The sequence below is a fragment of the Schistocerca serialis genome, chromosome 5 (genome assembly GCF_023864345.2).
Source record: "Schistocerca serialis cubense isolate TAMUIC-IGC-003099 chromosome 5, iqSchSeri2.2, whole genome shotgun sequence".
Classification (NCBI taxonomy): Eukaryota; Metazoa; Arthropoda; class Insecta; order Orthoptera; family Acrididae; genus Schistocerca; species Schistocerca serialis.
In genome coordinates this window covers 702,382,008-702,407,415 of record NC_064642.1, presented here as the reverse complement: position 1 = coordinate 702,407,415, position 25,408 = coordinate 702,382,008, and the positions used below count along the sequence as shown (strand labels likewise).

Sequence of the window (25,408 nt, the reverse complement as noted above, 5' to 3'; positions counted from 1 at the left end):
ATTGGTTGGAAGATACCGCCTACAGAAAAATTAAAAATACTTTGCATATTGGGGAATCCGGCGTATGAATATCAAAACCTCTGAGCTAAAACTAGTGCTAAGCAAAGAAGGAGTAGCTGAAACGTGGAAGGAGTATATAGACTATACAAAGGATATTTACTTTAGATTAATATTATAGACATGGAAGAGGACGTAGATGAAGAAGAGATGGGAGATACGATACCGCATGAACCATTTGACAGCCCTGAAAGACGTAAGTCGAAACAAGGCCCCGGAAGTAGACGACATTTTGTTAGAAGTACTCCTAGCCTTTGGAGTGCCAGACATGACAAAACTCTGCTGTTGGTGAGCAAGGTGTATAAGACTGGCGAAATAGCATCAGACTTCAAGAGGCATTTAGTAATTTCATTTCCAAAGGAAGCAGGTGCTGACAGGTGTGTTTATTACCGAATTATCAGTATAATCAGAAAGGGGGACAAAATAATAATATGAATTCTATACAGGAGAATGGAGAAACTGGTAGAACCCGACCTCGGGGAAGATCAGTTTGAATTCCGGAGAAATGTGGGCACACACGAGGCTATACTGACCCTACGACTTCTCATAGAAGACAGATTTTCAGACTTAGAGAAAGTTTTTTACGATATCGGCAGGAATACTCTCTTTGAAATTCTGATGGTAGCACGGGTGAAGTACAGGAAGCAAAAGGCTGTTTACAACTCGTGTAGAGTGGGAGTCGAGGAGAGTGAAAGGAAAGCAGTGGTTGAGAAGGGAGTGACACAGGGTTGTACCCTGTCTCCTGTGTTATTCAGTGCGTACATTGAGACAAGAAAAGCGTTTCTGAAGAAGAGAGATATGTTAACATCGAGCATAGATTTCAGTGTCAGGAAGTATTTTCTGATTGCATGGAGTGTAGCCATGTTTCGAAGTGAAACATGGACTATAAACAATTTAGACAACAAGGGAATATGAGTTTTTTGAAACGTGGTGTTACGGAGGAATGCTGAAAATTAGATGTGTAGATAACGTAACTAATAGGAATTGGGGAGCAAAGGAATTTGTGGCACAGTCTGACTAGAAGAAGGGACTGGTTGGTAGGACACATTCTGAGGGATCACAAATTTAGTATTGTAGGGAAGTGTGCGAATAAAAAGTAAGCAGTTCAGAAAGATGTAGATTGCACTATTTATTCGGAACAGTATGGAGTAACATAGAGAGCTGTATCAAACCAGTCTTCAGGAGAATTTCGGTAAAGCAGTATTTTTTTTTTTTTCTTTCTTGGATGGGAGCTGGCTTCTTCCTCTTTTGGTGACTACATCTCCAAGCACTCAGGTTTTGTCAGACCAGTCGGTTGATAGATCACCTGCACCCGAGGAACATAAGCGTCAGTAGGATAGGGCAACTGCCAACAACTAAATATAAATTGTGTTCACTGCTTCTTGGTAACGACATTTACCCTGCGTGTCATTGTAACTAAGGTGCCAATATTCGACACATAGAATGACGCCAATGGGGAGCTACTTTCGTAGTAGGACATTATATTATCGTTCCAGCACACAAGCTGGGATAATAATAATGTAACTTTTAAAAGTAAATTAAGAGGAGCATCCTGGAAATTCCTTGCACATTTCTTTAGACTAAACAAACAGATTTATTACAATGCACAGACAATTAGCACAACGCTAAGTATATTCGTGACATGAAAAACTGACGTATGGAGCTGAATTTGACTGGAGAAATGGGTTTGCTTTGTTCGTAAAGTACAATGCATAACGTACCATGTTTCGGAGCCGCGTGATAAACAACTTCCTGTTACTATACAGGACAACTTCAAGGAAATAGTTGGTTTTTAAACGACACATGTCAAGCTTCTTGTCGAACCTTTCACATCTCTAGTTAGCTTGCTGAAAGTATCGACTAGATGGTAGGAACGGCAGTCCCCAAGGAAAGTGATAAAGAATAATGCAGAAACGGCGAATGTCTGCGATGTGTCGACCCCAAGAAAACGAACAATACGAGTGTGGGAGAAGACAGAGACTTAAAAGTATTTTAAAAATATAAGGACTTTTGCTGTAAAACATAGGAAAACAAAATTAAAGGAATTAGTATCCTGTACATAACACAGGAACACGCCGTTCTCGACAGGAACAGGGGAGTAGAACCGGAAATACTCATCGCCGAGCACGATGAGGCGGTTCGTGGTGTACAGATGTAGATCTACAGGGTAGCTATAACTAAACTTTCCATGTTTAACACGTTATAGCCCGGAACTAATTACCGTAAGAGTAGCAAACTTGGTAGCATTAATGTCCAGCGTATGGGGTGCATAATTTTCATGCGTCACAGCGCCACCGTCCAGCTCTAACTATGGCCACCAGGTGCCGTGATCACTCATCATGATGCATAGTCTCACACACCTGACCAGTCGCAGTGCATTTGTAGACGTGTCACATGTGCTTGGACAAAAGAGGAGGGCATTATTGCTGAAGCTCTACTATCAAAACAACAGTAATGCTGCAGCTGCACTTCGAGGATATCGCCGGCTGAAACGATTACGGTAGGGTCCTCTTTCTCCACCTGCTGTGCGGAGCACGATGAAGAAGTTAGAATGAACTGGAGACCTGGGCGTCACTCCAGGAAGAGGCCGACGACCGGTTGCACCACAGGTGGTTGATGAAATTGCTGTTGCTGCGACAGAAAACTCTGCGCGCAGATCGGGTCGTCAGGCAGTGCTCGTGCTGTGTCACGACGGTTGAACATCCCCTGGTCCACTGTATGGAAGGTCCTTCGAACAATTCTCAAATTGTATCAGTACAAGATTCATATGGTACAGCAGCTTGTACCACAAGATGCACAGCGACGTGTTGACTTCGCTCTCCACTTTCTGTCAAGGACTGAATTTGACGACGGCTGGCCCTGGACCATCCTATGGACAGAGAAAGGTCATTTTCTCTGACGGGTGAAATGAACACACAGAATATCCGATTGTGGAAATCTTCACCTTCAGTCACTAAGCGTGAAGTTCCTCTGTGTGTGTGACCTCACGGCTACGTTCATCATTGGCCCATTCTTTTTTGGACAGGTTGGCGCTCAAGGACCAAAGACGTGCAGTATGACTGGCCAGCGTTACTGCGATATGCTTCGCCAGCATGTCGTACCCGCCTTACAGGAGAACGGCGCCACCGCACATCGCACATGAAGTTCACATGCTTCCCCGAAACACATTTCGAAAGTATGGGATTACCAGCCGGTCGTTCCCAAATGCTTGGCCGGCACGATCACATGATCTCACTCCGTGTGATTCCTGATCGTGGGTCTACCTGAAGGACAGGGTTTACGAGGGGAACATTCAGACACGTGCTGATCTGAAGCGCAGCATATGAAGAAAGGTAGGCAGCATACATATGGACATGCTTTATTCTGCAATGCAGAAGGCAGTCCTGCGATTTCAGGCTCTTCTAGACACTGATGGAGACCATGTTGAGACGCTTTTGTAACAGTAATGGCATGTAATTGTATGATGTACCGTAGCAGCACCTTAAAAGTGTTTCAGTTGAACTGATTCTGCACTATTTCTCTTATCGATGCCTTTGTCATAAACGCTACCAAGTTTGGTACTCGTACGTGTTAAGTAGGGATAGTTTAATTATAACCACCCGGTGATTTCAACAAAACAATGTACCAGTTCATCGCTTCAGAACAAGACAAACTAACATCCCAGGACAATGGTTCAAATGGCTCTGAGAACTATGAGACTTAACAGCTATGGTCATCAGTCCCCTAGAACTTAGAACTACTTAAACCTAACTAACCTAAGGACATCACACAACACCCAGCCATCACGAGGCAGAGAAAATCCCTGACCCCGCCGGGAATCGAACCCGGGATCAGATTGTTATCTTGCGCTATCGTGTAAGGACCGATGAGAAAATAAAATACAAAGGCTTCTGAGGAATTAAACATTTCTAGTTGTGAGGTAATTCGTACAGAGGCCCACAAATTATGAAGACCATGTCCTGTGAGTTATACTAACTACATACATGCAAATATCATTACGAGGAATTACGAACGTTGTTTCAAATTAATTTACCTCCATACCTTTCAAGCTTCTCTGATAGCATCTTTTTATTTCTACATGTAAAGAAAATGAAATATTCATATGGCGTTATTGGCCTATGGTCCTCCTCTGAGATGTTCGGTCTACTGGCGCGTCGATGATGATGAAGTTGAATGAGGACGCGCGGAGAAAATCTGCGACACGACTGAGAATCGAAACTTGGGTCCTGTGGTCGAAAGTAAGAAAGGCTGACCGCAAGACCACGATCTGAAGACTTCCCTTCTAGGTAATTAATGAAGATGTACCCAGACATTTGTTAACCTAAACGTCTGAAGAGGTTTTAATTCTTCTTTATATTTCTTTTGTTTTGCGGTATGGTAGCGTTTTTAGCCACTGACGTAACTTTTCCAGAGATTATATATAATATAGCATATCCCACCCATGATGATATGTTATTTATGTGTCTTTAATGTACTGCCGCCCAGAAATTCCATACTTCCACATTATGCAAGTTGTAATAAACCCCAACACATAAAGACATACACATAAAAATTACAGCACTTCAACACTGAAAAGCTGTATTAGCACGGTCTCTGCTCAGTTTGGCCTCTGAACTACACTCCTGGAAATGGAAAAAAGAACACATTGACACCGGTGTGTCAGACCCACCATACTTGCTCCGGACACTGCGAGAGGGCTGTACAAGCAATGATCACACGCACGGCACAGCGGACACACCAGGAACCGCGGTGTTGGCCGTTGAATGGCGCTAGCTGCGCAGCATTTGTGCACCGCCGCCGTCAGTGTCAGCCAGTTTGCCGTGGCATACGGAGCTCCATCGCAGTCTTTAACACTGGTAGCATGCCGCGACAGCGTGGACATGAACCGTATGTGCAGTTGACGGACTTTGAGCGAGGGCGTATAGTGGGCATGCGGGAGGCCGGGTGGACGTACCGCCGAATTGCTCAACACGTGGGGCGTGAGGTCTCCACAGTACATCGATGTTGTCGCCAGTGGTCGGCGGAAGGTGCACGTGCCCGTCGACCTGGGACCGGACCGCAGCGACGCACGGATGCACGCAAAGACCGTAGGATCCTACGCAGTGCCGTAGGGGACCGCACCGCCACTTCCCAGTAAATTAGGGACACTGTTGCTCCTGGGGTATCGGCGAGGACCATTCGCAACCGTCTCCATGAAGCTGGGCTACGGTCCCGCACACCGTTAGGCCGTCTTCCGCTCACGCCCCAACATCGTGCAGCCCGCCTCCAGTGGTGTCGCGACAGGCGTGAATGGAGGGACGAATGGAGACGTGTCGTCTTCAGCGATGAGAGTCGCTTCTGCCTTGGTGCCAATGATAGTCGTATGCGTGTTTGGCGCCGTGCAGGTGAGCGCCACAATCAGGACTGCATACGACCGAGGCACACAGGGCCAACACCCGGCATCATGGTGTGGGGAGCGATCTCCTACACTGGCCGTACACCACTGGTGATCGTCGAGGGGACACTGAATAGTGCATGGTACGTCCAAACCGTCATCGAACCCATCGTTCTACCATTCCTAGACCGGCAAGGGAACTTGCTGTTCCAACAGGACAATGCACGTCCGCATGTATCCCGTGCCACCCAACGTGCTCTAGAAGGTGTAAGTCAACTACCCTGGCCAGCAAGATCTCCGGATCTGTCCCCCATTGAGCATGTTTGGGACTGGATGAAGCGTCGTCTCACGCGGTCTGCACGTCCAGCACGAACGCTGGTCCAACTGAGGCGCCAGGTGGAAATGGCATGGCAAGCCGTTCCACAGGACTACATCCAGCATCTCTACGATCGTCTCCATGGGAGAATAGCAGCCCGCATTGCTGCGAAAGGTGGATATACACTGTACTAGTGCCGACATTGTGCATGCTCTGTTGCCTGTGTCTATGTGCCTGTGGTTCTGTCAGTGTGATCATGTGATGTATCTGACCCCAGGAATGTGTCAATAAAGTTTCCCCTTCCTGGGACAATGAATTCACGGTGTTCTTATTTCAATTTCCAGGAGTGTAGAAAGCGATCTAGCATCCCATTGGTTCAGGTTTACTAGAGCGTTTCAAAAGTCCGATGCGAGTTATTCTGAATTCAGCCTTCGGGAATGATCCGTAACATGAAATTTCCTGTCATGTCGTCGCAGGTCCCGTTCTAATTATCGTCCGCATTCGCGGTCGCATGCGTGAGCACGGCTTCAGTTACCCTACAAGCACAGTGCAATAGCGCCCGCTTACACACATTCCTTTAATGGGGGAAAACGCTAAACCAACGATGGCTCCAACAAATACCACGTGGTCATCTTTCTGAAGTATGAACAATAGTACCTCCCATTGTAGCCTTTATCATTAATTCACCTGTTTCCCCAAGAGATTTGTTGTTTGGAATGGCAAAGTTGACTGAAAACTTGACATAGAAAGAAAGATCCCTTATCATTTAGCTACAATATAGTAGGTAAGCAACTGGAAGCAGTTAATGCCATAAATTATCTGGGAGTACGCATTAGGAGTTATCTCAAATGGAATGATCATATAAAGTTGATCGTCGGTAAAGCAGACTGAGATTCATTGGAAGAATCCTAAGGAAATGCAATCCGAAAACAAAGGAAGTAGGTTACAGTACGCTTGTTCGCCCGCTGCTTGAATACTGCTCAGCAGTGTGGGATCCGTACCAAATAGGGTTGTCTGCAGCTCGTGGTCGTGCGGTAGCGTTCTCGCTTCCTACGCCCGGGTTCGATTCCCGGCGGGGTCAGGTATTTTCTCTGCCTCGTGATGACTGGGTGTTGTGTGCTGTCCTCAGGTTAGTTAGGTTTAAGTAGTTCTAAGTTCTAGGGGACTGATGACCATAGATGTTAAGTCCCATAGTGCTCAGAGCCATTTGAGCCAGATAGGGTTGATTGAAGAGATAGAGAAGACCCAACGGAGAGCAGCGCACTTCGTTACAGCATCATTTAGTAATCGCGAAAGCGTTACGGAGATGATAGATAAACTCCAGTGGAAGACACTGCAAGAGAGACGCTCAGTAGCTCGGTACGGGCTTTTGTTGAAGTTTCGAGAACATGCCTTCACCGAAGAGTCAAGCAGTATATTGCTCCCTCCTACGTATATATCGCGAAGAGACCACGAGGATAAAATCAGAGAGATTAGAGCCCACACAGAGGCATACCGACAACCCTTCTTTCCAGGAAAAATACAAGACTGGAATAGAAGGGAGAACCGATAGAAGTACTCAAGGTATCCTCCGCCACACACCAACAGGTGGCTTGCGGAGTATGGATGTAGATGTAGTAGATGTAGAAATCCCACCACTTCTGTAGTAAGATCAGGAATTCGTTTCCTGAAAGTGTAGAACATTAAACTAGCAGATTTTCATCGACAAATTTACGAGATTTACGGAGAAAATGCGTCGTGTGATTCAACACTGAGGAGATGGGTTCGACACTAGAATGAAGGATGTGATCAACTGAACGATGACGGAGTATGCGACCATGTTTGATCAATGAAGGGTTACTTCGCGCAGTTGAAGAACTCGTAAGTTATTTCCAAGCAGGATAGTAACAGGGGATAGAACTTGTGTTGCCTATATAACGACAATCGCTGGAGCGTAGGCATACTGTACCACCAGCAAAGATTAAAGCCAAACAGATCGTGACACCTCGAATATTCATGTGCAAAACCTCTTCGGGTAGACACGGCATAGTACTTGCTCATTTTTTTAACACGAGGTGGAACAACCAGGAAACGGTTTCTGTGAGATGTGTACGGAACTGCTTCGCGCAACACGGGAAGAGCTGTTGAAAGCTCACAAACCATATTGTTTTGATACATGACAACGCTCGACCTCACACTGAGAACAAGACACAAAAACTCCTACAGGGCTACATCTGGAGTCAGTTTGATCACCAGGCGTACAGCTCTATCTTCACGCCTAGAGACTACATCTCTTTTTGCACCTGAAAATCTCCTTGTGATTCGAATTTCAAAAAGATGACGAGCTTAAAAGACACATGCCACACAGTTGACGACATAGACAGCTACGTTCTACGAGAAAGACATACAAAAACTAATGCCACGCTCTGACAAGTGCCTCCAAAATAGTGAGTGCTATGTAGAAAGGGAATTCTCGGTTCTTAATGTTTTTCTAATACATACAGCGGCAGGACAAAGAAATGGAAACACCGAGAGAAATGCATTCTTGAACGTAAATGGGGATGTTATCCAAGCCTGCAGGTTGTCGTCTTGTATTTCACCACGAACGGAGGCTGTGGAGCTAAGTCACAACGGGACGAAATTGTGTGCTGACTCATCGGGACAGACTTTTATTGAAGAGGATTGGGACGAAACATAAGAGGACAAGAGCTGTAAAAATCTTTGCAGAGCTAAAAGTCGCACTCACGCAACCTCTCAGCGCCAAAACAACATGAAGGGAGCTCCACAAGCTGGGAATTCTAGGGCGAACTTGAATTTCAAAACCATTCATTATAGCTGGAAATGCTAGCAAAAACATTTAGAACATCATATTACGAGAATATAATCATTATTAGATAAAAAACCATGAATTTATCACTGACAATAAAAGTGATTTAACCCATTATGAACAAATTGCATTTATACAGAGTTACCCGTTGTCACAGCCTAACGCAAATTGCATCGTCAATATATAAACAATGCTAGACAGTGTGCTCTTTCATATTCCATCAGCAGTCGAAATTAATGCTGCAAACGGATGCATACTACATAGAGCCGACTGCATCTCTGACTACTGCTTACTGGTAGGACCAAAGATGGTCAGCGAGGTCTTCATACGATGATAGTCAATAGTACCTGACGATAATTCAAGCTGCGTGCACGCAGTAACAGATACGTATGCTGAATTAAAACCGTGATGTATGAAATGCAAAGCTAATGTAAGTTAATTAAATGTTCTGCATTATAACATATTTAATTCGAATTCTTATATGGACAGACCTTGCACCAGACTGAACCATAGCAGCAGAGCGTCAGGTACAATGAGCGGCTAAGCCTACCCATGTTCAGCGTGTATACAATGAGGTAACATGGAGAAACGGATATTGAAGCTGCTTTTTACAAGCGTTTGAAGCTAATGAAAAAAAAATACTCCAGCTATTTTACAGATGGTTTAATGTATATAACGCGTAAGACGTATTATGCTTACAACGGATAACTATTTTACAAAAGTTTTTCAACAAATAAAAATAAAGACATTTATGTTTAAAACATCTTAATATGTCTTATTCATGACAGTGCTACTAAATTACGAGCGGACCGCAAAAAATGGTTCAAATGGCTCTGAGCACTATGGGACTTAACATCTATGGTCATCAGTCCCCTAGAACTTAGAACTACTTAAACCTAACTAACCTAAGGACATCACACAACACCCAGCCATCACGAGGCAGAGAAAATCCCTGACCCCGCCGGGAATCGAACCCGGGAACCCGGGCGTGGGAAGCGAGAACGCTACCGCACGACCACGAGACGCGGGCGAGTGGACCGCCTATCTTACTTACAGTTCGGAAAGAACCGTTTGATGGCTTCCCACTGCCCCTTAATATATATTATATTTGATTGAAAGTGAAGCACCTGCTGAGGGTTCGACCTCAGATCTGCCACGGTCCAGAAGACGGAAGATCTTCAGATAAGATAATCTGTAACACGGAGTTGAAATAGTTCGGGGAGAAGATTCAGTTAATTCATCATTTAATTTAGCTATCGATCTGAAGGCATTCCAGTGAGAATCGCAATTCCTATTTAAATTACATTTCTACATTCATGTTTACTGCACCACAACTTGACGCTGTGATAGGAACACAACAGCCACCGGTATACACAGGGTGTTACAAAAAGGTACGGCCAAACTTTCAGGAAACATTCCTCACACGCATGTGTCCGGAAACGCTTAATTTCCATGTTAGAGCTCATTTTAGTTTCGTCAGTATGTACTGTACTTCCTCGATTCACCGCCAGTTGGCCCAATTGAAGGAAGGTAATGTTGACTTCGGCGCTTCTGTTGACATGCGACTCATTGCTTTACAGTACGGGCAGGCATTGTTGGTGATGTCTTGATTGGGCCCCATGTTCTTCCACCTACGCTCAATGGAGCACGTTATCATGATTTCATACGGGATACTCTACCTGTGCTGCTAGAACATGTGCCTTTACAAGTACGACAAAACATGTGGTTCATGCACGATGGAGCTCCTGCACATTTCAGTCGAAGTGTTCGTACGCTTCTCAACAACAGATTCGGTGACCGATGGATTGGCAGAGGCGGACCAATTCCAGCATCTCCACGCTCTCCTGACTTCAACCCTCTTGACTTTCATTTATGGGGGCATTTGAAAGCTCTTGTCTACGCAACCCCGGTACCCAATGTAGAGACTCTTCGTGCTCGTATTGTGGACGTCTGTGATACAATACGCCATTCTCCAGGGCTGCACCAGCGCGTCAGGGATTCCATGCGACGGAGGGTGGATGCATGTATCCTCGCTAACGGAGGACATTTTGAACATTTCCTGTAACAAAGTGTTTGAAGTCAAGCTAGTACGTTCTGTTGCTGTGTGTTTCCATTCCATGATTAATGTGATTTGAAGAGAATTAATAAAATGAGCTCTAACATGGAAAGTAAGCGTTTCCGGACACATGTCCACATAACATATTTTCTTTCTTTGTGTGTGAGGAATGTTTCCTGAAAGTTTGGCCGTACCTTTTTTTAACACCCTGTATACATTACGATTCTACCACAGACAACGAGCAGTCACGAGATATTTGGTGAATATACACTACTTGCCATTAAAATCGCTGCACCACGAAGATGACGTGCTAAAGAACCGAAATTTAACCAACAGGAAGGACATGCTGTGATATGCAAATGATTAGCTTTTCAAAGCATTGACACAAGACTGGCGCCGGTGGCGACACCTACAACGTGCTAACATGAGAAAGTTTCCAACCGATTTCTCATACATAAACAGCAGTTGACCGGCGTTGCCTGGTGAAACGTTGTTTTGATGCCTCGTGTAAGGAGGAGAAATGCGTACCATTACGTTTCCGACTTTGATAAGGGTCGGAATGTAGCCTATCGCGATTGCGGTTTATCGTATCGCGACATTGATGCTCGCGTTGTCGAGATACGAAAACTGTTAGCAGAATATGGAATCTGTGGGTTCAGGAGGATAATACGGAACGCCATGCTGGATCCCAACGGCCTCGTATCACTAGCAGTCGAGATGACAGGCATCTTATCCGCATGGCTGTAACGGATCATGCAGCCACGTCTCGATCCCTGAGTTAACAGACGGGGAAGTTTGCAAGACAACAACCATCTGCACGAACAGCTGGACGACGTTTGTAGCCGCATGGACTATCAGCTCGGAGACCATGGCTGCAGTTACCCTTGACGCTGCATCACAGACAGGAGCGCCTGCGATGGTGTACTCAACGACGAACCCGTGTGCACGAATGGCAAAACGTCATTTTTTCGGATGAATCCAGGTTCTGTTTACAGCATCATGATGGTCGCATCCGTCTTTGACGACATCGCGGTGAACGCACATTGGAAGCGTGTATTCGTCATCGCCATACTGGCGTATCAACCGGCGTGATGGTATGGGGTGCCATTGGTTACACGTATCGGTCACCTCTTGTTCGCATTGATGGCACTTTGAACAGTGGACGTTACATTTCAGATGTGTTACGACCCGTGGCTCCACCCTTCATTCAATCCCTGCGAAACCTACATTTCAGCAGGATAATGCACAACCGCATGTTGCAGGTTCTGTACGGGCCTTTCTGGATACAGAAAATGTTCGACTGCTGCCCTGACCAACACATTCTCCAGATTTCTCACCAACTGAAAACGTCTGGTCAATGGTAGCCGAGCAACTGGTTCGTCACAACACGCCAGGCACTACTCTTGATGACCTGTGGTATCGTGTTGGAGCTGAATGGGCAGCTGTACCTGTACACGCAATCCAGCTCTGTTTGACTCAATGCCCAGGTGTACCAAGGCCGTTATTACGGGCAGAGGTGGTCGTTCTGCGTACTGATTTCTCAGGATCTATGCATCCAAATTGCGTGAAAATGCAATCACATGTCAGTTCTAGAATAATATATTTGTCCAATGAATACTCGTTTATCATCAGCGTTTCTCCTTGGTGTAGCGGTTTTAATGGCCAGTAGTGTAGATGTACAATTAGTCAATTACCACCCCCTCCTTCTTTTAAGAAAAGAAGGAAATATGATATATGAGAGACTTGATTAAATTTTGCTCGCTAGAATACTGAACTACAAACTTGGATCGCCAGGAACGGTGGTGCAGCGCGAGTCGTTGAGGCTCGTGCAGCTGCTTTCCCTGTTCTTCGAGAACTCGAGTAATTTATCGCCGCTCGCTCTCGCAGACGCAAACCAGATGTTTTTTATTGCAGGCCGTGGGTCTGCCTTTCTGCTTGCTTCGAACTTGAACCAGCTGACGCAACTGAAACAACTACGAGACAGAGGGCATAAGATAAAAGGAAAAATTAAAAAAGTAGATCAGAGACAGAGAGAGCGAGTACGAAAAATATCGTTTCCAGAACAGCAGCACGTCACGTGGTGCTCTTTTCCTCAGCTCTCAGTGAACGTGGCTGACAAAAATTAGTTTCTGGATGGGGAACTTGGAAAAGCTCGTTGAGCGAAATTTAATTTCCGGCAGGAATCGGAGCGCGACGCGCGCAATATCGGGATAGAAGCGCCCGCCCCGGTTCGCGGTGGCGCATTGTTCGCGCTCTGTCGGGACTACTCGGATTGCTTCGCGCGGTTCCGGGTCACACACAGCGGCGGACAATTGTCGGTTCCGCTCTCGCCAACGCAGCAAAACGCGACAGGGGGCTTTCGGGGATTGGTACATAGGCCAGTGGTATCAAAGTCGTAACTCACAAGGGAACCTCCCCATCGCACCCCCCTCAGATTTAATTATAAGTTGGCACAGTGGATAGGTCTTGAAAAACTGAACACAGATCGATCGAGAAAACAGGAAGACGTTGTGTGGAACTATGAAAAAATAAGCAAAATATACAAACCGAGTAGTCCATGTGCAACATTGGCAATATTAGGCAAATGTGAACAGAGGAGCGCCGCGGTCCCGTGGTTTGCGTGAACAGCTGCGGAACGAGAGGTCCTTGGTTCAAGCCTTCCCTCGAGTAAAAATTTTAATTTTTTATTTTCGGTTTACATGACAAACTCTTATGTTTTCATCACTTTTTTGGGAGTGACTATCACATCCACAAGAAAACCTAAATCGGGCAAGGTAGAAGAATCTTTTTACCCATTCGCGAAGTGTATAAGTTAGGTGGGTCGACAACATATTCCTGTCGTGTGACGCACATGCCGTCACCAGTGTCGTATAGAATAAATCAGACGTGTTTTCCTGTGGAGAATCGGTTGACCTATGACCTTGCGATCAAATGTTTTCGGTTCCCATTGGAGAGGGACGTCCTTTCGTCTACTAATCGCACAGTACTGCGGTGCGGTCGCAAAACACAGACACTAAACTTATTACAGTGAACAGAGACGTCAATGAACGAACGGACAGATCATTTGCGAAAATAAAGAAAGTAAAATTTTCTCTCGAGAGAAGACTTGAACCCAGGACCTTTCATTTCGCAGCTGCTCACGCTACCCACGAGATCACGGCGCTCATGAGTTTACACTACCCTTGATGTTGCCTATATTGCACATGGGCTATTCAGTTTGTATATTTTGCTTATTTTTTCATAGTTCCACACAACTTCTTCCTGTTTTCTTGATTGATCTGTGTTCAGTTTTACAAGGCCTATCCACTGTGCCATCTTATAACTAAATGTGAGGGGGGTGCGATGGGGAGGTTCCCTTGTCAGAGCAGCTTGCGTGAGCCAGTGGAAGGAAGACACCTTCGCTGCACTCGAAGGTCCCGGCCAGGGGACAAAGATTTTTTTTTTCAGATTATCGCGTATTGTGCGTTACAAGGACTTGAGATGAAAGAAATCTGTTTCCGGATAAGTACTGATTACAGCAAACGCGATTTTTCTACTTTTTTTAGTCAGACGCTTGTCCATCCTCTTAAAAGAGTACTGCTGCGCAGTGTGGGATCCTTACCAGACAGGATTAACGGAGTACGTCGAGGGCAGTACATTTTCTATTAAACCCGAAATAGGAGAGAGAGTGTCACTGACATGATGCAGGACTCAGGGTGGACATCATTAAAATAAAGGCGTTTTTCGTTGCGTCTGGGGCCTTGTCACGGGCCGCACGGCTCTCCCCGTCGGAGGATCGAGTCCACCCTCGGGCATGTGTGTGTGTGTGTGTGTGTGTGTGTTTGTGTTGTCCTTAGTGTAAGTTAGTTTAAGTTAGATTAAGTAGTGGGTAAGCTTAGGGACCGATGACCTCAGCAGTTTGGTCCCATAACACCTTACGACAAATTTCCAAATTACGTTGCGGCTGAATCTTCTCACGAAATTTCAATCACCAGCTTTCTCCTACCACAGCGAAAATGTTTTGTTGACTCCGGCCTACATAGAGAGAAACGATCATCATAATAGAATAAGGGAAATCAGAGCTCTCACGGAAAGATAAAGGTGTTCGCTTTTTCCGCGCGCTGTTCGAGGCTGGAATAGCAGAGAATTATTGTGAAGGTGGTTAGGTGAGCCCTCTGCCGGGCACTTAAGTGTGACCTGCAGAGTACCCAAGTAGATGTAGATGTAGGCATGTTTCGCTGATGTTACAGCATGTTTAGTGGGCTTCGTATTTTCTCATTATCAAATAAAGAGAAAAATTTCTTTCTAACATCTGACCACATAGAGTTTCAGTTGCTAACAGAATGTATTCGCAAACTCTTAAAAAACTTATAGCTTTTTAACACATGCTATTGTTCTATAGCTCTGTTTATTTTGCATTAGAGTTATTACTCTTTTACAGTTTGTCGTCTGTAAGTATAGAGAAGTTAACATATGAAACTTACATCGAAAATTACTCTCGAATGTTAAACTGTTTTAGTTTACTTTATTTGACTCCCTCGCGCGCGCGTTTGTGTGTGTGTGTGCGTGTGCAATATATTTAGACTTACGTCTACATGCTTCCACATTTTCTTCACTATGAAACGGCACTTGTGACCTATGACAGTGGTCTCATTGTTAACAGAATAAGAAAACAAGATGGTGTACAGCTGAATATGTTCTGGACGGCAGTTTTAAATCTTGCTGTTCGAGTTTATGGGGAAAACCAATTCGACTGAGTTGTGAATGGGGTTTGAGGAGGGAGGCATGCTAGGGTAGTCCACGCAGTTGTGCAAAGCCACTGTGTCAGTGTGGCGTAGTGGTTACCGCATCTCACTGGTGAGCAGAGGACCCACGTTTAAAGCCCAGCCTCGATAAAAATTTTCATTTGTTGCTTCAGTCATCGTATATGCTTTCTGAATCTTGCTTTGACCTCTCTCTCTCTCTCTCTCTCCCTCCCTCCCTCCGTCTCTCTCTCTCTCTCTCTCTCTCTCTCTCCCAGTGTAATGCGTGAAATTTGTTATTCTCAGCACATTTTGGATTTCGGAATAATGAATTCCTAACATCGTAATAAATAGAATGTCCCATGCGTCTTAATCCAACTACGATTCCGCGTTCAGTTTGTTAATTTCCGCTGGGCGGTCATAAAAACGTCGGAAACCTTTTCACATGAGCCACCTGAGTACAAATGACAGCTCCACGAATGCGCTACCCTCCTATACCTTGTGTACATGACTCTACGCGTCATCTTTATATGTACATATCGCTATCCCATGACTTGTTTAACCTCAGTGTATGTCATCCATTGTTGTGTTTCATAGTGGATCGGAGCAAAGCGACAGCAGCTCCTTTGCATCGAGTGCACTATTTTAAGGATTTTTTGCTTCAGGCAATTCGATATGTCACGATGGGTGTCATCACTTCCGTTGTTAATGACATGTGGATTTTCATACATACAGCTCTTAAAGACATCAGAACCTCTCTGGTACCATACCACACCGTTTAGAGGCGCTTCTTGCCACACTGATGGGAGGCAAGAGAGAAGGGGAAGGACTGTAGATGTAATGAATTATATAAACCAAAAGTAATCTCACTTATATTGTCCTACTAATATGTGTTCTACCATGTAAGCTGCGTTAAAGTCAAAACCTGGAGAAGCACCAGTCTAAGTAAGACAGCTAAGCCAGTCATCGATACGTACCTTGCGAACTTGGAATCGTGAACTCCACCACCAATGTGAACACCTACAGTACAACAGTCTCGCTGACAACACGTCACACAAAACAACATATGTATTAAATTATTTATTTACAGCTCGTTTTATCTTCCTTATTACCTTCAAACAAAAGGTATGATGTAAAAAACCATACAATAAGCCGTTGTCATACGGATGTGGTATGGTGGGCTTACCTGCTGATTCCTTCCTTGGTGATCAGTGAACTCGTGTTGGCGCTGCTCCTGGCCGTCTCCCAGGCTTGACACCTCTGCGGTATCTGCACACGAAAATGTCAGTTTAGCTATACTGCGCAATATTGGCAAATATAAAAACAAATTTCAACTACAGGAAACATAACATCATCCTAATTACACTACTGGCCATTAAAATTGCTACACCACGAAGATGACGTGCTACAGACGCGAAACTTGACCGACAGGAAGAAGATGCTGTGATACGCAAATGATTAGTTTTTCAGAGCATTCACACAAGGTTGGCGCCGGTAGCGACACCTACAACGTGCTGACATGAGGAAAGTTTCCACCCGATTTCTCATACACAAACAGCAGTTGACCGGCGTTGCCTGGTGAAACGTTGTTGTGATGCCTCGTGTAAGGAGGAGAAATGCGTACCATCACGCTTCCGACTTTGATAAAGGTCGGATTGTAGCCTATCACGATTGCGGTTTATCGTATCGCGACATTGCTGCTCGCGTTGCTGGAGATCCAATGACTGTTAGTAGATTATGGAATCGGTTGGTTCAGGAGGATAATACGGAACGTTGTGCTGGATCCCAACGCCCTCGTATCACTAGCAGTCGAGATGACAGGCATCTTATCCGCATGGCTGTAATGGATCTTGCAGTCACGTCTCGATCCCTGAGTCAACAGATGGGAACTTTGCAAGACAACAACCATCTGCACGAACAGTTTACAGCAGCATGGACTATCAGCTCGAAGACCATGGCTGCAGTTACCCTTGACTCTGCATCACAGACAGGAGCGCCTGCGATGGTGTACTCAACGACGACCTGGGTGCACGAATGGCAAAACGTCATTTTTTCGGATGAATCCAGGTTCTGTTTACAGCATCATGATGGTCGCATCCGTGTTTGGCGACATCGCGGTGAACGCACATTGGAAGCGTGTATTCGTCATCGCCATACTGGCGTATCACCCGGCGTGATGGTATGGGTTGCCATTGGTTACACGTCTCAGTCACCTCTTGTTCGCATTGACGGCACTTTGAACAGTGGACGTTACATTTCAGATGTGCTACGACCCGTGTCTCTACCCTTCATTCGATCCCTGCGGAACCCTACATTTCAGCAGGATAATGCACGACCGCATGTTGCAGGCCCTGTACGGGCGTTTCTGTATACAGAAAATGTTCGACTGCTGCCCTAGCCAGCACATTTCTCCAGATCTCTCACCAATTGGAAACGTCTGGTCAATGGTTGCCGAGCAACTGGCTCGTCACAATACGCCAGTCACTACTCTTGATGAACTGTGGCATTGTGTTGAAGCTGAATGGGCAGCTGTACCTGAACACGCCATCCAAGCTCTGTTTGACTCAATGCCCAGGCGTATCAAGGCCGTTATTACGGTCAGGGGTGGTTGTTCTGGGTACTGATTTCTCAGGATCTATGCACCCAAATTGCGTGAAAATGTAATCAAATGTCAGTTCTAGTATAATATATCTGTCCAGTGAATGCCTGTTTATCATCAGCATTTCTTGTTGTGTATTAATTTTAATGGCCCGTAGTGTATAAGCTTCACACTGTGACGTCTTTTACGTTGCCTTGACCAATTTCTTAGGTAAGCATTACGAATGAAGTTTCTCATAATGAGAAGCAGCTATCGTATTTTAAGGAAAATTTTTATAGGCAAGATCGCGTTCGAATCTTATTTTTATTGATCAGTTTCGGTAGGTAAACTATCATCTTCAAATCGTCAAAAGCCTTTTTGGTTGCTTGTTGTGTTCCCTTGTTCGTTCATTACTCATACCATGTTAACATTTTAGGGAAGGGTATATTCCACATCCACACAGATATGTTATAAATAAAATTACAAATAGATTTGTAACGTGTACCATTATAAACAACTAAAATGCACCATACGGAACTTCACATGGCTACATATGTAGCACTCTTCTGATGCTTGTCAGTTGCTAAAATCCACAGTATAAAGCAAAAGTGCACATTTATGCCAATTGTTACATTTACATGACGAAGATACTCGTCTTGGAAACTTCTCACTCGAAACACACTATTTATTTCATGTAAATGAAACATTGTGTATTCCGCGTGAGAAGGTTCCAAGATGTGCTTCATTCGACATGTAAATATGAACATTTACGGCGTTTGTGTACCAACTCTCAGTGCTAACAGACAAGCAACATTGCGTGAAATAACCGGAGAAATCAATGTGGGACGTACGACGAACGTTATCCGTTACGACAGTGCGGTAAAATTTCGCATCAATGGGCTATGGTAGCAGACGACCGGTGCGAGTGCCTTTGCTAACAGCATGACATCGCCTCCAGTGCATCTCCTGAGCTCGAGACAGTATCAGTTGGACCCTAGACGGCTGGAAAACAGTGGTATGGTCAGATAAATCCCGATTTTATCTGGTAAAAACGATTCAAATGTGGTGCAGACCCCACGAAGCCTGGACCCAAGTCGTCAACAAAGCACTGTGCAAGCTGGTGATGGCTCCATAATGGTGTGGGCTATGTTTACATGGAATGGACTGGGTCTACTGGTCTAACTGAACCGATCATTGACTGGAAATGGTTATGTTAGGCTATTTGGAGGCCGTCTCCAGCCATTCATGGACTTCATGTTCCAAAACAACGATGGAACTTTTGTGGACGACAATCCACCCTGTCATTGGGCCGCCATTGTTCATGATTGGTTTGAAGAACATTTTGGACAGTTCGAGCGAATGATTTGGCCATCGAGACCGTCCGACGTGAGACTTAATCGCGAGGTCAGTTTGTGCACAAAATTCTGCGCCAGCAACACTTGCGCAGTTATGGGTGGCTATAACGCCTCTTTTAATGGCTCATTCCAGACATAACTAGACTTTCTTTTTTTAATCCGTGGTGGGTTATATTGAACTCCGCGACTGTTATTCACTTAAGAATTGTCCATGAAGAAACAGTTATACGTTTTCTACTAGAAATTAATACTGTAATAATATAAGTGTAGCCATCTGAAAATGGACAAGATAGCGCGACATCAGTTATGAGAGTTAAACAAATCTTTTTAGAAATACTTGTGATAGGCTGAGTTCAGTGGCAACTGACCATAGATGGCATTTCAGTCCATGATGCGTGTGGACATTTTGTTTGAGATGTGCACCACGGGAAAAATGGCCGCTCCCGATGTCATACCTCGTACGTCATGGACGGCACGTATTTTCAACTGCAAGATGCCACCGATGCCAATCAGACTTGCCAGTGTCTGCAGTAGGCAATGGCATATTTATTACCAAAAAACTGTCTTTTTTATGAGTCTTGTCCGAGTCTTAGCTACGCCGAAGGCCCGACTACACATGAAAGTACGTGGAAAGACCTGGTACTTTTCCTGCTATGCCCATACAGGTGACGTGTAAAAGACTATATTTGTATTGAGACCCCAGGGTCTAAAATTATCAGATGATAGTAGTTCAGGAAATCTCTACTAAGCTGTCTCTCGGGACAAAAATGAGAACATATTTGACGCTACGTTACACAGTGGGCCGACTAGCTTCAAAACCTGGTCAGAATAGCAATACGAGAAAGTCAGTCACCGGTGCATAGTTGCCCAATGTTGCGGTGACCATCCAGTCACAAGTCGATATGATACGTTGTCATTACAGCTTTTTTTTTTTTTTTTTTTTTTTTTGTCATCAGTCTACTGACTGGTTTGATGCGGCCCGCCACAAATTCCTTTCCTGTGCTAACCTCTTCATCTCAGAGTAGCACTTGCAACCCACGTCCTCAATTATTTGCTTGACGTGTTCCAATCTCTGTCTTGCTCTACAGTTTTTGCCCTCTACAGCTCCCTCTAGTACCATGGAAGTCATTCCCTCATGTCTTAGCAGATGTCCTATCATCCTGTCCCTTCTCCTTATCACTGTTTTCCACATATTCCTTTCCTCTCTGATTCTGCGTAGAACCTCCTCATTCCTTACTTTATCAGTCCACCTAATTTTCAACATTCGTCTATAGCACCACATCTCAAATGCTTCGATTCTCTTCTGTTCCGGTTTTTACAACAGTCCATCTTTCACTACCATACAATGCTGTACTCCAGACGTACATCCTCAGAAATTTCTTCCTCAAATTAAGGCCGGTATTTGATATTAGTAGACTTCTCTTGGCCAGAAATGCCTTTTTTGCCATAGCGAGTCTGCTTTTGATGTCCTCCTTGCTGCGTCCTTCATTGGTTATTTTACTGCCTAGGTAGCAGAATTCCTTAACTTTATTGACTTCGTGACCATCAATCCTGATGTTAAGTTTCTCGCTGTTCTCATTTCTACTACTTCTCATTACCTTCGTCTTTCTCCGATTTACTCTCAAACCATACTGTGTACTCATTAGACTCCCTTTCATTATCCTCATGCACTTTCTCTATCTGTTCATCTTCAGCTTGCGACGTCGGCATGTATACCTGAACTATCGTTGTCGGTGTTGGTCTGCTGTCGATTCTGATTAGAACAACCCGGTCACTGAACTGTTCACAGTAACACACCCTCTGCCCTACCTTCCCACTCATAACGAATCCTACACCTGTTATACCATTTTCTACTGCTGTTGATATTACCCGATACTCATCTGACCAGAAATCCTTGTCTTCCTTTCACTTCACTTCACTGAACCCTACTATATCTAGATTGAGCCTTTGCATTTCCCTTTCCAGATTTTCTAGTTTCCCTACCAGTAAACAATGAATCCGAGAACGACACATTTTTCAAGTAATATTTCTGTGGCCTGTTTAATATACGAAAGTGATCATACGCGGTTGTCGGGATAAAATAAGTTGAGTAGCACTCCAGAAGGTACGTTTGTGACATTTGTAACAGGTGTAATGACGTATATTGACTTAAAACTAAACTGCAACTGATATTATCCGAAATCGTTCGCTACAAAATTTTCTCGGCGTGGTTCCACTTTTGTAAATGGCTCTCCCACTATCTTAATAGTGTGGTTACCGAGTTCAAATGTATTTGTCATCGCGTATATGCGCGTTTTTGGTGGATGGTTATTTTTTCTGTCGTGCGGCAGAGCCACACTGTAGGCAATTATTGTGCAATAATGCACAATGTTCTGCAAAAATACGCATTACTGTGGAAATTATTGTGCAATAATGCACAACAATTAATAACTAGAATGAGATTTTCACTCTGCAGCGGAGTGTGCGCTGATATGAAACTTCCTGGCAGATTAAAACTGTGTGCCCGACCGAGACTCGAACTCGGGACCTTTGCCTTTCGCGGGCAAGTGCTCTACCAACTGAGCTACCGAAGCACGACTCACGGCCGGTCTCACAGCTTTACTTCTGCCAGTATCTCGTCTCCTACCTCCCAAACTTTACAGAAGCTCTCCTGCAAGGTTCACAGGAGAGCTTCTGTAAAGTTTGGAAGGTAGGAGACGAGATACTGGCACAAGTAAAGCTGTGAGACCGGGTGTGAGTCGTGCTTCGGTAGCTCAGTTGTTAGAGCACTTGCCCGCGAAAGGCAAAGGTCCCGAGTTCGAGTCTCGGGCGGGCACACAGTTTTAATCTGCCAGGAAGTTTCAATTAACAACTAATTTAACAACAAGTTAAGCAATTCTTTAACTACTTAATTGAAAATTAATAAGTTATTTACTGTGGATAATCCTGTGGCAAACATTGTGAATGATTATTTCAACATCTACTTCCTATTCGAAAGCCTACACATTAAGATAAATATTTGACTTTGTGTGAGACGCATGGGCAGTAGGTACTGACGGTCAAGTCGCGGCTGTCCAGTCATAGGTATATAAGGACTTCGTTTGTAGAGCAAAAGGCCGGCCGCGGTGGTCTAGCGGTTCTGGCGCTGCAGTCCGGAACCGCGGGACTGCTACGGTCGCAGGTTCGAATCCTGCCTCGGGCATGGGTGTGTGTGATGTCCTTAGGTTAGTTAGGTTTAAGTAGTTCTAAGTTCTAGGGGACTTATGACCTAAGATGTTGAGTCCCATAGTGCTCAGAGCCATTTGAACCATTTGTAGAGCAAAAACACGGTGTCACGGCTCGAAAACTAAAGCTACAGGGCGACTTCAAACGCAGTTTCGGTTTTCTGATTGACGTTCCCCTGCAGTGATCGGACACAATGAATGATGGTAATACTTCTTCACGCTTTTTTTGACGATGTAGTCTTAACCGCATGGCTTCTGGTGATTGATGAGTTCTGGCATCTACGGATCGATTTATCTCGAGGCTCCAGAAAATTACACTTGATGAATATAAACAGTTGCCGCATAAGGTAAAAGATCTTCTTTTTAAACTGTCTCCTAGTAGATAGTTCTAGAGTGAGACTTCTGATAGGAACAATAATGCTGGCATTGGATGTGGCTGAGACCGGAAAATCGGTAAATCGAATAAAACATTTCAGTATATAATTCTGACTTTTAATTCGTTACTAATCATCTCAGAATATTTTATGCTCAATGTTTTACGTGAATACGTTAAATTTACAATTTTTGATCCGCCGTATTGGATACGCCATATTGAATATTGTAATTCTGACATAGTATTCGTAATCAGCGATCCAAAAAATCTAAATCGAACTCGGTTTTATAGGATTCTATATCCATTTTTCTGTTGTATCCAGGTTTTGAAGCGAGCTGGTCTACTGTATGCCACACAGTGTAAAATTCATTAACTACATTGCATGGCGCTTCTCCTCAATACAGACATTTGGAATTCAGTATAGTTGTAGTAAGTGTGATCGTAAGGACGCGTCTCCAAACGTTTCAGTTGTAATTGTTGTCACTGAGTCGACACCAGTCTGAGGCTATGTGTTGCTGCAGTTCTGCGTTTCTAACTTCGATCACCCACATACTTCAAATTTTATTACAATGTTAGGTGAGTTATGCACTAAGCGAATAATGAAAATTTTAATACATCTCTTATCGTAACACACGTCCATTATCATCTTCTGGCTTCTCATTCCATAAATTTATTACCTTTAATCCAAATTGTTATTTCAAAGATGAGCGTCCTATTTTGTAAGTTTCACCCTGCTTTAATTTTCAAACTTCAGTAATATTAGAAGATACTGCGAGAATTTCTTTTTAGAAAATGCTTTAATTTTCAAACTTCAGTAATATTAGAAGATAATGCGAGAATTTCTTTTTAGGAAAACGTTATACTGATAGGATAAATATTTTCCAATTACTTGTATGATATTTTTTTTTGTAGATGATTCATATTTCGAAGAAAGTATACTGCCCCCAGGTTGGAAAACTTTTAATCATAATCTCTATTGATGACATAAGAAGAAAGGAATGTATAGTGTCCCTGTGCTGGAAAACTCTCAATTTTAATCCTTATTGATGAACTAAGATAAAACGTTAACAAAGATCAATCTTATTTCCTCAGGATACATCGAAATATATTTGACAAAGCCAGGTCTCAGAACATAGTGACACGAAGTGACAGTCTTTTGTTCATCTTACACTGTTTCAAAAGCTACTTTGGTCATGTTTTATGAATTTAGACTACATCGTGTTTTAAACACAACGATAACGCTTAATGCTTGCTTGAAACACAAGCGAAATGTTTTACTTCGTGATCCGTGCGGTAATAATACTCATTGTACAAGTAGTTTATAGTTTTCGAATCAGGGTTAGTCACACCGAAACACCGAAACAAGAAAATAAGTCTATAAATATGTAAATCCTTCGATTTGGGGTTATTAAGGGTAGAAAATACTCTTCGCTTACTTCCCCCACGGCGTTGCGAGAGGTGAAAACCATCACTGTACAATTGATGCTGGGACCAGCAGGATTTTAAAGTTAATGTGTGGGTTGCAAATGTAGACTAGTGTCTAGAAAGTCCGTATATACTCGCAAAAGTCTTGCAGTTTGCTGCCTGTTAGGACTATATTTCGTTCACTCTTCTAAACTTGATAGAGAATGCGGACCCGCAACGAAGAGAAAGCACGTGATTGATGCACAGTGAAGCTACATCACATTTCAGTAATTTTCTACGAGAGACACAGAATGATATCTGCCATAACAGATGGTTATGTAGCGAATAGCAAATCCCAGCGCTTACAAATAGTCGTTTTTCTGACACTTCTTTGGAATATTATCTGTGGGGTCATCTAAATCCATTGGGTCCTGCAGAAGATACTTCATCATCGCGTCACGAAAGCCTTCAGAACCATCCAACAACTTCTGGAGTCGAGTGCCATTTAATCACAAGGGACATGTTTACGTACACTTTTGGCGGGAGACAGCCAGCAATTAATCACACAGACGAGAAGGATCGATCTCTACCCAGATCTCCTCGTAAGTCTGCTGAAACGACAACTGGAAAGCAAATCAGTGACCCTCTGATACTGGCCTTAAAACTCAGGTTCATACAAAAGCGCAGTTTCGGGACAAGAGTGCATAAAGAAACTATTGGAGTCAACTCGTAACGCTATCTCCAGGAACGCTTGCAAAAACAAATTAAAAAGAAGATACCTTGTAATTTATTAAACTTCTTTTCTTGGGGACTGTAGGTTACTTTAAAAAGTATTAAATTTTTCACAGACGCCACGCGAGTTGCGTGCAAGTGTATTTTGTATCACTTAATTGATATAAACGGCAACTCCGGCCTCAACTTCAGTTCTCCGACTGGTTCGGGGTTCTGAATAATTCTTAATTCTAACGCTCTTATTCATGGTGGGCAAAGCGAAACGAAACAAAATCACACAAGCTCATTTAATGACTACGAAAACGAATCGCGTCCTGGCTGCCATGTTGCCACATATGCTGCCATATTGCCACATATCGGTGTGATTTATCAGACTGCCAGGGATTTCGCCGATCAGCCACCGATCACTGGGCTACGAAGAGATTGCGAACGC

At 44.1% G+C, this 25,408-nt stretch overlaps 1 protein-coding gene across 1 annotated transcript in view; it reads right to left on the bottom strand.

Moving 5' to 3' along the window:
* Positions 1 to 25,408, bottom strand: part of LOC126481555 (uncharacterized) — a 391,928-nt gene that overhangs the window by 158,302 nt on the left and 208,218 nt on the right. Inside the window, exon 2 of the mRNA XM_050105397.1 lies at positions 16,517 to 16,599. Coding sequence (XP_049961354.1) covers positions 16,517 to 16,599 — 83 coding nt within the window. The remainder of the gene's footprint in view (positions 1 to 16,516; positions 16,600 to 25,408) is intronic.